The sequence below is a fragment of the Micromys minutus genome (assembly GCF_963924665.1).
Source record: "Micromys minutus genome assembly, chromosome: 5".
Lineage (NCBI taxonomy): Eukaryota > Metazoa > Chordata > Mammalia > Rodentia > Muridae > Micromys > Micromys minutus.
Genome location: NC_137974.1, coordinates 84,443,945 through 84,460,580, shown reverse-complemented (window position 1 = coordinate 84,460,580; position 16,636 = coordinate 84,443,945). Strand labels below are relative to the sequence as shown.

Genomic DNA, 16,636 nt, shown 5'->3' with positions numbered 1-16,636 from the left:
TGCCTTCTCACAACCTGTTACCTCTCAGACTGCACTGGTGTTAGCCCCCTTGTGAGACTTTTGAGTAACATCAGCTCCCTCCCTGGCTTTGGCCGTGCCTTTGTGAGTTTAGTCTGCAGTCTCTGCTAAAACATTGCAAGAACATAATTTCAGGCTGAAGAAAACAGGAAAATGAGTTCCTATCAACACACGCCTCAAGGCCAAGAGCAGACTTGGCTATTGCAGACAAAATGTTTATCTTTTAAGACACAGCAATGGCATCTCCAGAGTGACTGCGTGTGTGTTATGATGCTGTTAACACAGCCATGGAGAAAGATTTGCATACTTGAGTAATACAGAGCACATCTTCATAAGTGGTGAAAATTCCATTAAAAAATCAACACTTTCAGTGGACCTTTGATTCAATTATGTAACTGGTAAATTCAGTTCTGAAGTAAACAAGAGCGTACTAAGCATCCTAATCAGCTTTAGTCGGGGGATCACATTGTGTTGCAGACTATTTTAGATTTTGAAGTATTTGCATTTACAAAGGGAGATGTCTTGGACATAAGACCCACATGTAAATTAAATTTCACTTGTGTCTTGCACAAATAACATGAAAATAATTCTTATAAGTCTGTGTTCAAAATCAAATTTGACAGTATGGAATTTTCCACATTTAGTATCATCTCAAATTTTGAAAAATTAGATTTGGACACATTTGGGTTTTCAGATTTATTGCTCAAAAAATTATAACTGAATTTATAGCCCTCTGTACAATATTATTCTTTATTCAAAATGCTCAGGACCTGAATTGTTTTAGATTTTAGAGGTTTTCAGAGTTTGAAACAATGCATGGGAAGCTAGAGCCACCCCAATCAGCCACCCAGTCTGAAAGTCAGAAATCCAGGCTGTACGGCCAACAGACCTGTGAATGATCAGATTATAGATTTTCATGTAAGGGGTGTTTCATCCTATGTGTTTCGAGAAATATGAGAAACCAAGTAAGACAGCAAGCATTTTCTAAGCAAATTCTACAACATACATAATGTTCTAGCTGTACATTCTTTTTGTTTTTGTTTTTTTTCTTTTCAGCTGTGGGTGAACATTGTGAATGGGGACATCCAGGATTCTACACGCTCAGACCTGTACGAATATATCGTTGATTTTCTTACCTACTGCCTAGACCCAGAGCTGGTGTGGACCCATGCTGACTGGCTATTGCAGAAGAGTGAGGAGGTTTGTGTTTCCTAAATTCATTCTCTTAGGAATGGCGGGTAGAAAGACACCAGAGCTCATCCGGTCTCCTGTGAGCATAAGCACACGGCGCAGTCTGCTGAGGTCTCAGCCGCAGCCTCTCCCTGCAGAGCTTCTCATGCCCCCGGTGTCTGGAAACACGCCTGCAACACGCCTGCAGTTCCCTCTTCACCTGTCAGGGAGCAGAAGTCTGCATCCTGTTCTCTGGGATGACTGCAGGTCCCTACTCTACACACACGGGTCTCTGTAGAGGTGGCTGAGATCTGGGCCACATCAGGAAGACCATGGTCCTCTCCTGCCTCCGTCACTCCTGCTGAGATGTGCACATGGCCTGGCTCACCTTGGAGGCTGAGACAGGACAATAGTGAAAGAGCAGCTGTTGGCTCTCAGCTCTACAGCAGTGTTCTCATCTCTCCTAATGCTGCGGCCCTTTAAGACAGTCTTCATGTCATGGTGACCTCCCACCAGGGAATTATTTCATTGGTACTTCACAGCTATGATTTTTCTATTGTTATGGGTCACAGTGTAAATGTCTGATATCCAGGATATCTGATGGACAGCTCCCAGAGGGGTTGAGAACCCTCGCTCTAGAGCCAGGCAGCACGCCCAGGACAGGGACCTGAAAAGGCTCCACAAGTTTCCGAGACCGAGGCAGCAAGCAGAGCAGATCCATTTCCTTGGCTTCTCTTGCGGAGACAGACCAGACCCTGATGCAGGTCGGGACAGAGCAGGGCAGACTCCTGTTGTCCGTCCCACTTCCTGAGTTAGGTCAGAGGCCCTATTCCTTCCATACTGAAACATTTTAAAATCCCTTTTATGTATTTATTTGTGCATTTGTGCACGTACATATATATGCATGTGCCATACTGTATGTATGGTAGCCAGAGGCCATCTGAGGTTCTCACTTTCCACTGTGTGTATCTCAGAGACTGAGCTCAGATATTCAAGCTTAGCAGGAAGGACCTTACCTCCTAAGCCTGCTCTCTAGCCTCTCCGTCCGTCCTCTGTCTGTGCACATGCCCAGAATGCACCTGCACATGCTGCTGTGGTGTGGGTACAGGGCCATTGAGTTCCTATGGTTGACAGGCTTAGTTCCTTTCCATTTACAGAGCAGTCTCAGCCAAACACACAGAACCTCCACGTGACTTGTCGTCTCTCAAAGGGTGTGGTTCACAGATGGGGTTAACAGGCTCTTTCAAGGTCATGTAGGCAAGCAGAGCAGAGACACAGTCCACACCTGCAGCTGTGCCACATGCCTCATGTCTGGGGTTCACAGGGTATGTGGGTACGTGTGCATGCACACACGTGAGCAAGCAGTAATCCTGTCGGTCCCCAGGAGAGCCAAACAAGGTGATTTGGCTTTCGTATTTCCTCAGAAGGCAGCCTGGAAGCGGTTCAGGGACCACAGGCTCAGATAGCAAATTAACCAAGCGCAGTAAATAATTTACCAGCCAGTGTGTTCAGAGAACCAAGAGCACACTATGAGTTTTCACACTTTCTGGATTTTCTCACTTAATCTTTACAGGAAATGGTCTCTGTTTGGTATAATCTTAATGGTGCTAGTGTTTGGTGTGTGGCTACCAAGGCCTGTTACCAGTGACTGCTCCATTTGTTAGTTTCCAGCATTTTTCAAAGACATCTCAGCAGTGCGTGGGGAGGGTTGCGCCGTTGTCCTGTCTGTGGCATGTACTTTGTTTGGTCTTTTTTGCTGGACTGTTTTTTTCACTATATTTTTGAGTTAAGTTGACATATGAGAAGTTGTATCATCAGAGCATCCTTCATGATGGTTTTGCCAAACCGTGAGTGTTAAGTGACCAAAAGAAAGATGGAGAAAACTGAATTGCTGCTCTTTCTGCAGATTGGAGTTCAAGTTTTCACCAAGAGACCTTTGGACCAGCAGCAGACTAGTTTTAATCCAGACGACATTATTAGTTGCCTTAAGAAATACCCTAAAGCCCTGGTTAAATATCTGGAGCATCTCGTTATCGACAGGAGACTGCAGGTAAGCACTCCGCCTAGAGTAAGGTCTGTGGCTCCAGTGTCACTAACAGCTTGGGAGAGGGGATCTGGCCTTCGCTTTTTGGGCAGGTCTTGTACCCTGGCTACTCAGTCCGTGCTTGCTGATTGTCTGAGGGAACATGAGCCTTAGTGGCAGAGACCCAGAGGGAGTAGAAGTAGAGGCTCTATCTGGAATCTCATCTCCACTCCACTTTTCTCTTTGTCATTATCTGCTGGAGAGCTTGCTCAGTGGTTAGAGCACCGACTGCTCTTCCAGAGGTTCTGAGTTCAATTCCCAGCAACCACATGGCGGCTCACAACCATCTGTGATGGGATCTGACGCCCTCTTCTGCACAGGAAGTGGGAGAAGCTGTGTCATCTATGGAATTACCTAAAGCCTTTGCCTCCCAGGTGTTGCTGACATGAATTAATCATCTTTCCATCATTATGATAAAATGTCCCAAGCATTAACTTGTGAGGACCAGAGAGCTCTTTTGCACTATAGTCTTTCAATCTGCTACAGGTTGTCCCATTGTTTTTTTTGATTAGGTTTTCTAGCAGGAAAAGGCAGTATTGTGTCTAGAAAGTGAAGAGGGCAGGGCAGGGGGTTGAGGTTCTACTGCTTCTGCTATGGTCCTCCTCCTTATCCCCCCTCCTTCCCATTGACCATATTCCCCCAGGCTCCACCCCCACCCCCAGTAGCTGTCCCATGGAGACTTTTAACACGTGGGCTTTGGGAACACATTTGATATCCAAACCACAGCCACATGGACTATAACAGCCCCTCTGTGCTGGGGTGCCCGGGAAGTTTCCAGTCCCCTGAGGGCATTCTGCCCACTGTGTTGGAGAACCTGCCACAGCTTCCCTCATGTCAACACTGTCTGGTGCATCCCTGCTTCCTACAGAAAGAAAAGTACCACACCCACCTTGCCGTCCTCTACCTGGAGGAAGTGCTGCGGCAGAGAGTGCCCACTGGAGGCAAGGGTGCAGAAGCCACTGAGACACAGGCCAAACTCCGGAGGCTGCTCCAGAAGTCTGACTTGTACTGTGTCCACTTGTTGAAAGGTGAGCATACACTTGGCATCCCAGTGAGACTTCTGTGGGGCTGAGACAGGGGGCCTTTGCCCCAGAGTTCAGCACTGTCCCACAGGGTGATTGATTCCCTGAGCCCCTTCCCCAGAGCTGTCCTGATGGGTTTGGGATTGGGCTGTAAAACTCTGTCATTCATGATTCACCTTCTAATAACCTTGGTACCTTCCTAACTCAGTATCCCTGGGGTCCCCAGATCTGCTGTGCTCCAGCCACTTCAGAGAAATGCCATAGCCCGAGCATAGAACCAGTGTAGTCCCATCTCCCCTTTACCTCTGTCTGTGCCTCAATGGCAGCCTCTTAGTAACTGTTTGACAGTCACTGTAGGAGGAGGGTGGTGCCTGTGTGCTGTGGCATCTGTGCCTGCTGCTGTACTTAACACGGGCACGGCCTGGTGATACCTGCCTCAGGCGTTATGGTGGCCAAGCCTCAGATACCAGTGCCTACCTGTATTAAGCTTGGCACTGAACTGAGAGTTGAATGTCACATTGCAGAGGGGAAGATCTTGTATCATCCCCCATTTCACAGCCCACAAGAGAGCAAAGCGAGCCGGGCGGTAAGACTCAGCCCAGCAGCCTGCTAAGGGCGAGCCTCGATCAGGACTGACACTGCCCCCGGGCTGTGCCATTTTCTGGAACAGGGGGAACAAAAGAAAATGTTTTTATTTCTGTTCCAGAAACTCACCTGATAATACAGATAGGATTCTTTTAAATACCTTGAACCCATGCTCCTTTCAGTGAAGCATGTTTTAAATGGGAATGAAGGAGTTGAGCATAGCTTTTACGGTAAAGCAGATATTTGAATTTTTCCATGGAGTCTGCATCTGCATATTCAGCCAACCGTGACTGAAAATGTTCAGCATAAATGTTATAGCATTACTGTTAGCCATCTTTCACTGTATCCTAAGTCATCCAGAGGTCTAAGACGTCAAGTATATATAGTGTTATTTGAAAAACACTATGGGGGGGGGTTGGGGGCCTTTCCAAGAGGGTCTTGATTCTAGTCCTGAAGACATGGAGGGACAGAAAGATCCTGTACTGGGAAGGTGGAGTGATTGCAGACCAGGAGCCAAGGCTGTGGTGACGCTTTAGTTTACCTATTTCCTGAACACCAGCAGTGAAAGCTATCTGCAGTTCATCTGCTCTGCGTCACCAGGGGAAATCCAAGGAGCCACCTCCCTCAGCCATCTAGGTGGCAGTATTTAGCAATCTGTAGGTAGCTAGAGAGCCTGCTTCTGCTGAGGCTGCAGGAACATTCAGGTGAGCTCTGCCAGCCAGCCCACTCGATGACTGAGTGCCAGTTTTGTCCGACAGAGAAGATCCAGGGTGCTGGCCTGCCCATGGAGAGCGCCATCCTCCACGGGAAGCTGGGTGAGCATGAGGAGGCGCTGCACATCCTGGTGCACGAGCTGGGGGACTTCTGTGCAGCTGAGGACTACTGCCTGTGGAGTTCCGAGGGCCAGGACGCAGCCTGCCGCCAGCACCTCTTCCACACGCTGCTCGCCATGTACCTCCGTGCAGGCCCCTCTGCCCATGACCTGACCGTGGCTGCTGTGGACTTGCTGAACCATCACGCCAGGGAATTTGATGTCGCGCAGGTCCTACAGCTACTGCCTGACACCTGGTCGGTGCAGCTTCTCTGCCCATTCCTCATGGGGGCTATGAGGGACAGCATCCACGCCAGGAGGACCGCACAGGTGGCTCTTGGCCTGGCCAAATCAGAAAACCTGATTTACATGTATGATAAGGTGAGTGCCTCGCCTTTGTGCCAGCTTGCTCCTCTGCCAGCCCATGTTGCATGGGAGGTCAGTTTTTAAACTATGAAAAAATGGTCTTGGGCAGTTTTTATTTCCTCTCTACAAGTATTGATTGTTCCTCTAAGATGCAGACATGCGTATGGGCAGCATTAGTGAGGCGTTTTTCTCCTTTGGACACTGATGATCATGACCGCGTGTAGAAGCTGGATGTAGTCACCACCATAATCTCAGGACTTGGGAGGCTGGGGCAGGAAACTGAGCAGGAACTGAGGGTCAGCCAAAGGGGCATAAGTAAGTGTCAGACCAGCCTGGACCTCAGCGCAAGACCCTGTCTCAGACAGACAAAACCAGGAAAGGACAGGCAGGGAAAGCTGAGGGGAGGTGAGCAGTGCTGGGGTCGGCACAGCTCTGACGCATCCTTCACACCGTTTGAGTGTTGAAGAGCATTGTGTGCTCTGCTGGTGCCATGCCCTTTGCCCAGAGGGGAAAACTGAGGCTTGTGACAGTCACAAGGAAGAGCTCAGAAGTGCCTCCCAGGCCAGTTCAGAAACCCACAGAATTCCATTTCTGCCCCACATGACTGTCTAGAAGAGAGGAATCCTGGGAATCTTGTTCTTCTACACATAAGCCACCCTTAAGCCCCTGTGGCCTGGGACATGCTGTATCCCTCAGCTCTTATGTCCCCTGCCCTGCTGCTTCCCAGCTCACCCCTGACCTTGCCTGCCTGGCCACGAAGCATGCTGTCCTAGCTCCTGTCCCTGGCACATGCTGACCCCACCACCAGAAGTATTTTACCTTTTTCTTTGTAAACACACAGTCAGCATTTAGCCTGTCTGACTTGCTTTGTTTTGTTTCTGACCCCAGAGCCTTAAGCTTTAAGGTCTTTTGTGTATAAGCTGTCAAGCTTGGTTCACACTTCCCTCGTACTGGCCCTGACATGCTGCAGGGCCGCATGGTGAGGATGCTAGTTCCCCAGGAGACTTGGGTGGGCTCTTGCTCCTGTCAGTGGACTGACTGACTTGTCAGACTGACACACAGAGGGTATAGAGGAGCCTCAACTTTTGCAATTCAAGTTCTAGTTTTCCGACTAGGGCCAATGGTGCTGTTTTCTATGACTTCCAGAAAAACAAACTGATGCTGGGAATGTGCCACTAATTAGAGACTATGACCAAATCCCTGATCTGGGTCCTGCTTTTCATTTGCAAATGAGGGTCTTGCTTGATTCCCTTGACTCTGATAGATGTGCCTTTGTGGCAGTCTGGGGCTAAAACAGCCAATGCCTGGCGAGTGCTGAAGGTAGGAGTTTATATGGAAACTTCCAGACACACAATGGTTGCTTTAAGAAGAGCGACTCCTGGGGCTAGAGAGACAAATGTCTCGGAGGTTCAGACTGCTTTTTGCTTTTTGCAAGACCTGAGTTCAGGTCCCAGCACCCCACATGGTGGCTCACACCTCTAGTATCAAGGGTCCAATGACCTTTTCTTGCCCCTGTAGGCGTGTCACGCACATAAACCCATGCGGGCACAAACATATACATGAAAATGAACTAATAAATCTTTACAAGTAGAAGAAAAGCAGCTCTGCCACTTCCCCTCTCTGCCATTTCTCAAGTCCTGTGTCTAGGCGCTGTCAGCGGTCACAGTCCCCCCAGGACGTGCACCCACCCCGCCCGCCGGCCCACTCCTCACCGCTGCTCTCTGTTTGCAGATGAAGCTGAGGGGAAGAGCCATCCGGCTCTCAGAAAAGAACCTCTGCCAGCTCTGTCAGAGCCCTTTCGGTGAGCCTGTGTTCGTCAGACACCCGAATGGAGGCCTTGTGCACACCCACTGTGCTGCCAGCAGACACACGGACCCCAGCTGCCCCGGCCCTGGCACTCGGACTTGAGAAGCACAGCCCCAGGCTGCAGAGGGGATTCCAGTTCCTTTCCACACCTGCTTTTCTGTGTGAGCCAGAACAAAGGGAAGGTGTCCGGGCCCTGGGAAATGCGGTTCCTGGGAAACAAGGGCATTTCGCTGCTGATTGTTCTTTGTGTGAATGTAAATGGAAAAAGCCTGAATACCCCTCTTCCCCACCCCACCCCCCAGGACGGCTACAGGCCAGAGCTGACCTGTCCAGGAGGTTACAGTCATCCAAAGCACAAGCCAACTTTGAGAAGCAGTGTGGCCGCCGGGGTAATGCCTGGGGTCTGCCTGGCCCAGGCAAGTGTCCAGGGTGCAGGGCCTGAGCTGGGCCTTGCCTTTGAGGAGGTGTACTCTTCACGCAGGCTCCGCATCTGCCTCTGAAACCCTCTGCCTCGGTTACTTAAGCACTCACTTGGTGTGAGGTCCTGTGCTTCTGGCTGCCTAGCACATGGACATCTGTCTAGAAAGCTTGAAGCAGATGGGATGGAAAGAGGATTTGGTGGGCAAAGGCACTTGCCAGCAAGCCTGGCAGCCTGAATTCAATCCTGTGAACCTACATGAGGAAGGAGAGAACCAACTTCTACACACATGTGCTTTCTCTCTCTCTCTCTCTCTCTCTCTCTCTCTCTCTCTCTCACACACACACACACACACACACACACACACACACACACACACACACACGGGGGGGGGGGTAAAGGGGAGAGGTCTAAGTGGAAAAGACCCTTTGGCCGTCCTGAAGACTGCAACAGAAAGGAGACCCAGTGTATGAGGGCCCAACGCAGGTTCCTTCCCATCCACTTGCAAACACCTCCAGGGACACACAACTGTTTTTGTTTGTGTGCATATCCATCTTTGTAATTGTCTGTCATTGGGACTTTTCTCAGACTTATTCATTACAGATATCTCTTCTCTCATTTAAATGTACCTTCTACTGAACGCTTGGAAATTCAAAGGGAAATGTAATCAGTAAACCACTGAGCCTTCCAGGAGAGGCTCTTGGTGGCATCTGCCAGGTAGCAGGCAGGGCTGCTTTCCCCTGTTCTGCCCTCAGGCATTAGGAGCTGCAGGATCTTAGGAGGCCTGGCCACCTTATCTGCCAGCACTTCCCCTGCCTGCTTTCCTAAACCCTCCAAGGGAAGGTCTCGTCTCTGAACAATGGACTTGGTGTCTGTCCCACGTCACAGACAAACTGCAGCTCTTGCCATTTCTTGCTCCCTTTGAAGCCATCCCCGAAATGGTGACTATGAGGACCTCAGGGCAGACAGCACTCTCTCCCAGGATGCTTGGAAAAGAAGCATCGTCTCCAGGGCTGACAGCATGGCCCCAGAGACCCCACTCCATCTGCCAGACCCTCCCATGCCATCCATCTTGACAAAAGGATCTCTGCACTTACAATGATCAGTGTATTTCTTTTCCCGTTGGGATTCTGAGGGAGCCAGGAAGTAAAAGCATGTGTGGGTGATCAGGGGACTGGCACCTTCCTGTGCTGAGTGTCTGAGAATAAATGAAGTCTCCTTGCAGCTCCCCTGTGTCCCAAGGATGACTGAGAATGCTCTTCTCACTGCAAGTCATTACAACCCAGGAATTGGCGGTTTGATCTGAGCACTGTCAAACCTGAAAGCACCATCTTTCTACGCACAAAGTGGTGCAGTCTCAGAAAGGGCTCGTGACTGCTCGCTCCTGACACGAAGGACCCTTGTCTTTTGAGTATTGATCGATAAAGTTAAGCAGCCGTCCCCAGCAGTACAGTTCTGCAAGGCGGAGAATCTCCTCACCTCATTCCCTTACCTTTCCTGCGTCCTCCCAGGGGCCATTTCACAAATCCCATTTTAAGATCGTATAGTTTCGTCCCGGCCCTGCCCTTCTGTGGCTGCCCCTCTGCTCTTCCTCCCTGGGCTCTGCAAACATCCTAGCTGGAGCAGCACAGGCTGAGCTTGCAGGGGAGCAGGAATGTTCAGTTTGGGGAACTGTGCTGCTGCCTACCGGGTGTTAATGTCACCTACACTGTGGGCACAGGGTCTGAACAGAGCTGAGAGAGGCTCTGTGAGCCATGCTTGACAACTCCTGGAGCACGGGAAATGTGTCACACTGTCGCAGGGCACCTGCTGCACAACCGGGGCAGCCCTTGCTTCCTGCTTGCTCTCCCCAGGAGCCTGTCCTCATAGCTTCCTTTGCCTCCTAATGGGTCCCAAACCCACAAGATGTACAAATGTAAACTTGATGATTTTATTAAAATTCTTCTAATTCTTTGTTCTTGGGTCATTCTTTAAAATGAAACCACCTTGCTGAAGTGCTTGTTCCCACAGACGCTGCTCCACCGAAGGAGTTCTGGATTCCATCTGTGTTCTGACTTTTCCCTATGATCATGGAAGTACCCAAAGGAGCTGCAGCTGTCCCTCAGGCTCTGCCATGACTCGGCTGGATTTTAAACTCTCTACCTCAGCATCCTTTATCTCCTGTTTATTCTTAGAGACTCTGGGTGACCCGACTCGTTCTCCTTGGAGCCAGATGGTCTTAAGTCCTGCGCCGCTGCACTCCTAACCCTGAGCACATCCAGAAATATAAGCAAACCTTTCCACTTTCTTGGAGTGAAGAGATACCTCAGTGGGTAAGGGCGCTCGCTGCAAAACATGAGAACCTGATTTACAATCCCAGAACCCCAGTTGAAAACCAGGAGAAGCTGGCTTAGAAGCCCTAGAGATATGGAGGACAGAGACCACATTGCTCCAGGTTTGGTGAGAGACCCTCTAAAGAGGGAAAGCCATAGAACTGGATACCTGGGACTCCCCTCTTGCCCCCATGCACTCCCAACACTCATGAGCGCACCAATTTCGATTTTTCAAATCAGGCCCCCTCCCTGAAATGGTCACAGCAGTCTTTGAGCAAAGCTGTTGAACGCTGCTACTCTCTCGTGGCTTTCACTCTGACTCTTCTAACCCCACTCTATTGCATGGCAGGGTAAGTCTCACATCGGCGAGCGAAGCCAGCTGCCATGGCTCAGACCTCAAACAGGAAAACTGGGGTAGTGTTCTGGTGATTTTAGTTCCGCACCGGGTCAGCAAGATGGCCCCTGCCTGCAAATTTCCCTGCCAGCACTTGGCCAAGCAAAGAAGACCCAAAAACTAACCCAAGGTCACTGTTACTTGGACTATCTTGGGTGTTGTGTTCAGAGAGGTGAGGCCACAGCTGTTTGGTTTGTTTTTATTATTATTATTATTATTATTATTTTTAATGGTTTACCCACTGGTTTCCTAGTGTGTGTTAGCATATTAGGTAGTAAGAAAGCAAAATATGGTGGAAGCCAAACTGGATGGAGGCTGGACTGGAAAAAAAAAAACAGCTTTCACATCAAACTGTAGAACTGCTAAAAAGACAAGAGAGAAGGCAGAGAAAAAGTAAATTGTTCTAAATGAGTCTTGTGGAGGCAAAGACTGGCGTCTGCCTCAGTTAAATGGGCTGTGACTTGTGTTAGAAGTAATTAGATATTAACTAACACCCCATTTGCTCCTAGCGGATCTGTCAACCTTAGCGTTTGAAATGAAAACCTACAAGAATCTAGACCATATGGATCAGAGACCTTTTCACCTTCTCGGAAAAGCTCAGTGGCTAGAGCACCATCTAAAAGCTTGTTAACATGCCGTTTGGAGAAAAGCACTGAATTAATGATGCCTGCTTTTCTTTAGCTTGCAACCAGGGAAGGGAAACAAATGGCTATAATTCAGTCTGCAGCCCTGAGTTGTAAATTAGCTAAATGAGATCACATGGCAAGAGAGAATTAGAAAGCAACACACAGCCAGTGGAATGAGTGTGGCTATCAAAAAGATGCTGGTTCTGACACTCCACCTGGACCTTGGGGTCTCAACCATGATCCAAGGTCCCTTCAAGTGTTAACTTTTTGAACAAAGGAATCAGAGTAAGGTAATGGCCGAGACTCGGCCTTCACTCGGTGTTGCCCTCTAGGGCTTGGAGAGCCCAGGTAGCAGCCATCACAAAAATCCTGCTCAGAAGTATGGCTGTGGTGTGTCTGTTTCTATGGGATGCCAGGACTCTCACACCTCACTGCATGCTCTCTGTCCTGGAAAGTGACACTATGGCCCCCACATGGGTTCTAGCTCTGTTGTGGGCTGTTCAGTTGCTCCTCCAGTCTGTGCTAAGAAGCATTTTGCTCTGTCTCTAGCTTCTCCAAGTCCTTCACTACCACAGTCTTTCTCTGTGAAACGTTTTCTCTTTGTCTTACTTGAGATGGTACTTTTTCCCCCCTCAGATTCCATTTGTGTTCTTCTGAGCTCAGCAGACAAACCCCAGCCTCATCTCAGGAATCCGAGCCGGAATGACCTGGCCGTCATTGTCTACAGTTAAGCTGGCTTGCCCTCAGTGGCCCTCACAAACCCTTTTATTTAACTGGGGCAGGCACCCAGTGTCCTTCCCTGTAGTAAGGATGTTACAGGAAAGCCCCCAAATCCATTCGAAATTGTTTCAATACATTGCTGAGTTACAAACCACCATTGACTGACGCTTATAAATATGTATAACCAAATGCCAAACTTTTGCTTTCTTGGGAATTAGAGGACAAGAAAGCGTTGCTTGGTTGTTTGCATAATAATGCACACCCCTGAAAACAGTTTCTTTTGAATTCAAATAATTTACCAGAGTGTATTTATTTTATGTGAATAAACCACGTCAAGAAAACAGTATTGTGCCCTAAAGAAAAGCAATAACTCTTTCTACCAATGTTGCTACATTTAAAAGGTGCTCCTCTTTCAAACTGTAAGCATACACCCCATAAAACTGATCATTAAAAACACTCCTTTTTTTCCCCACACATGTCTGGAAGTCAGGACAACGGAAGGGAGTCAGTTTTCCTTCTGTTATATAGGTCCTGGACTATCAGACCATCATACTTGGCAGCAATCACTTTCAACCACCAAGCTATTGAACCACACTTCCAACCACTTCCTCCTTCCATTTTATTTTTCATTTATGTGTATGAGTATTTTGCCTGCATATATGTCTGAGCACCATATCCATGCAGTGCACACAGGCAGGAAGACAGAGCTGGCACCCCTGGGATGGAAGTTACAGATGCTTGTGACCTGCCACATGGTGCTGTAAATTGAACCTGGGTCCCCTGGAAGAGCAGTCATTGCTGTTCATATCTGATGCGTCTCTCCAGCCCCTGCAGCCACTTGTAAGGTGTACCTTTCAGTGGCACTATGATTCTCTGTTCAGTGGAGTACAGTAACTTCCCATTTCACTATCCCTGGACCCGGCAACCACCCTCTTCCTGTTTCTGTGATTCCACCTACACAGGTAGCTTAACTAAGTTAAAGTGTGCAGTTCTCACCCATGGCTGAATTTACTTGGCCTGTTGTAGCATGCGTGTGTGACAGTTTCTTTCTTAAAAGCAAGTTGACATTTCGTGGTTTTTAAATAGTGCATTGACTGGTGTGTGTATCAACTTGACACAAACTGAAGTCATCAGAGGGACAGGAGCCTCTTCAGTTGAGAAAACACCTCCATGAGATCCAGCTGTAAAACATTTTCTTAATTAGTGATCAGTAGAATAAGGTCCAAGCTATTGTAGGTGCCATCCCTGGGCTGGTGGTCCTGGGTGCTATAAGAAAGCAGGCTGAGCAAACCATGAAGAGCAAGCAAGTAAGCAGCACACCTCCATAGCCTCTACATCAGCTCCTGACTCCAGGTTCCAGCCCTGTTTGAATTCCTGTCCTGACTTCCTTTGATGTTGAACAGCAATGTGGAAATAGAAGCTGAATAAACTTTCTCCCAAATTGTTCTTTTGGTCGTGGTGTTTCATTGCAACAATAGAAAAATCTAACTAAGACACTGTGTTACCAACAGTGTGTGTGTCTGTGTGTGTGCATGCACACAAGCAATTTACATGTACATAGTTTTTAAATTTTATCTGTTTATTATATATAAGTACACTGTAGCTGTCTTTAGACACACCAGAAGAAGGCATCAGATCTTATTACAGATGGTTGTGAACCACCATGTGGTTGCTGAGATTTGAACTCAGGACCTCTTGAAGAGCACTCAGTGTTCTTAACTGCTGAGCCATCTCTTCAGCCCACATGTACATATTTTATTTACAATTTATTATATTAGAAATCATTAGATTACATTAGAATTTCTATTTTCTATATCCAGAAAAGCATAAAATATAACTTTCTATCAACCTGCCTAAAAATCATCCACTTATTTTCTAAATAAAGTAATAAAAAGACAGCAATGAGCAAAGCTGGTGTGTGGTCTGGTGTAGGCCCTTGGGAATGTGTTTAAACTCAGCACAGATGTTTGATAGTAAGGACTCCCCACTAGCTGTCTATGGTATATAAGACAGCTAGCTAGCTCTCTTATCTATGAAGCCTATTTAGAAACGAGCCGGACTACCTTACTTATAGGGAAGAAGGATGGGGTGGGTGCCTGCATGCCTGGTGTATGATCAAACCGGCAGGGGTGTGTTTCCAAACAGGACTTCTAATGAATGTTGTGTTTCCCATAATTTTCCTCAACCTCTCTCTGTTTTACATCCATCAGTCTTGTAGGTAATGGAGATGTGTCCCCTCCTCAGACCCTTAGTCATGCCCCTCCTTGAGGAATACCTGAGGCTGCCGTGAGCCCCGATTCCTACCTTTGAATGGATCACCACCACTCCATGGCACTGACATTTTAGGGGTGCTGAGAGCTTGACAGGGGTGGGGGGATTTTGTTGGGACAGAAAGTTGACATTTTAAAGAGTACAAATAGAGGGTCTGGGGTCTGGTCTGGGATCGGATGAAAAAGACTAGTGTAGCATTTCCCCGTGGGTATGAGCTGAGGAACAGCATCCGAGGAAGTTAACATCAGCCTGTTTCCTTCTTCTACCACCACGGGGAGCCTGAAACTGCAGATTCCCTGGAATGTTTGCACACCTGCTTTGCAGGCCTGCATCCCAGGCACTCTCTGTGGAATAGACAGAAGCAAAGGTTATCTAATTATAGAGTTTGGGCACGCTGGATGTGAGAGCATCCTGTAAGCTCATCATTATCCCTGCCCCGTCACTGTAATTTCACGCAAGTGAACACAAGAAGCGGGCAGGGCGCTGTCTGTCCCGTACGAGCTTAATTTGCTCCCACTGTTGTCGTCCTCCGATATTTTCTGTTTACATAAATACCGAGGAATGAGCTGCTTCATAAACAATGGACGAAAGAAGTCAGCTGTCCCCAGCTCGCTGTGGTCTAGCCAGGGTGTTTGTTCTATTACTTGGGAGAGGACACCAAGAAAGCTAGTATATGTGTGTGGAGAGGCGGAGGTGGTTAGGTACTGGTAAATTCTAGAAGTCCCACAGTATACCGGAGAGGTGGATACAACGTGAATGACCGATAAAGGGTCATGAGCTTCATGGCTCAGTGATTCTGAGCGTGGGTACACCTTTCCCGCCTCACAACCCATTCTAGGGAGTGTTTTTCTTTTCTATCTCTATCTCTGTTTCTAAATATGTGTCTCTGGTGCAATGACTTTTCTTGGAAGGCACCTCGTGTCCCTTCCCCCAAGAACCTCCAGCAGGAGCTCCGTGAGACACAGACCGACGCTAATGACTGTGCCTTTCACCACTCCCCCCCCAGTCTTCAGAGCCACAAGCAAGCCTGAGTGCGTCTCGTTCCTTGTACGGACTGAGGAACGGTTCCAGTAACAGATAAGGAGACATTGAGAAAAGAACCAGCAAGCAGAAGTTCCCAGTGAGGTGTGACTGATTTAGAGGGTATGGGGTGCACCCCATGTGAAAATGTGCAAGACAGCCAGGAGCACTTCTGTTTGCCTGGTGGGAAGAAACCCAGTAGTGACCACACAATCCCTTGACCAAGTCTTAAGAAGATACCCCAAGGTCTGTGTGAGGGGAAAGTGCATTCTCAGTAGCTTAGGCTGGCTGCTTTTCTAGAGGGCCATCAAATCCCAGAGGCAATTTGAAAGCCTTAAGGGAGAAAGGCTTTGAGTTTCAGATAATGTTTCTCCCTTATTCTGTTCATCATTGAAAGCACTTCTCTCTCTCTCTCTCTCTCTCTCTCTCTCTCTCTCTCTCTCTCTCTCTCTCTTTTAAGCTTTCCTCTTCTCCTTGTGCATTTTCTAAAATGTTCAGTTTGCCTGTCTTTCATGGTGAGCAGTGACCTCCCTTCATGGTGTAATAAACCATTCAAAGGCTCCCTGATACCACGGCAAAGTCCTGAAATGGAGAGCTATGGCAACAGCATTTCAATGAGGGAGGAAACTGGAAATACACCCCCCCCCCAGGACTGTGCATAAGAGCCTTTCTGATAAAAAATGCTAAAGCAGCTTGGTTTGTTCCCCCCCCACCCCGCCCCCAGGGAGTGTTTGCAAATGGACAGTGGATGCTGGAGGGTAGAGACGGAACACAAAGCTGTAAGGGAAGTAATTTGTTTCTCCTAACCGGCCATGAGGATCTGCAAGTGTTTTGTTTACACACTGAGGAAGGCTTGGCTAGAGTATCAGGATTGTATTGGCTACTTCTCTCATTGCTTTGACCAAATACCTACAAGAAGAGACAAGTGTTTTATTTTAGTTCCTAGACTGAGGTTCCATCACAGTGGGGAAGGCATGGTGATGGGAGTGGCCTCATCTGGGTGGATCAGGACAG

General features: G+C 48.2%; 1 protein-coding gene across 3 annotated transcripts in view; it reads left to right on the top strand.

Moving 5' to 3' along the window:
- The window catches only part of TGFBRAP1 (transforming growth factor beta receptor associated protein 1), a 44,715-nt gene extending 34,489 nt beyond the window's left edge, over positions 1-10,226 (top strand). For all 3 annotated transcript variants that reach the window (XM_080917128.1, XM_080917129.1, XM_080917130.1), the window contains exons 8-12: positions 1,075-1,218; positions 3,095-3,238; positions 4,140-4,299; positions 5,637-6,070; positions 7,787-10,226. In XM_080917128.1, coding sequence (XP_080773254.1) covers positions 1,075-1,218; positions 3,095-3,238; positions 4,140-4,299; positions 5,637-6,070; positions 7,787-7,963 — 1,059 coding nt within the window. In that variant the 3' untranslated portion in view covers positions 7,964-10,226. The remainder of the gene's footprint in view (positions 1-1,074; positions 1,219-3,094; positions 3,239-4,139; positions 4,300-5,636; positions 6,071-7,786) is intronic.
- Positions 10,227-16,636: the final 6,410 nt, after the last annotated feature.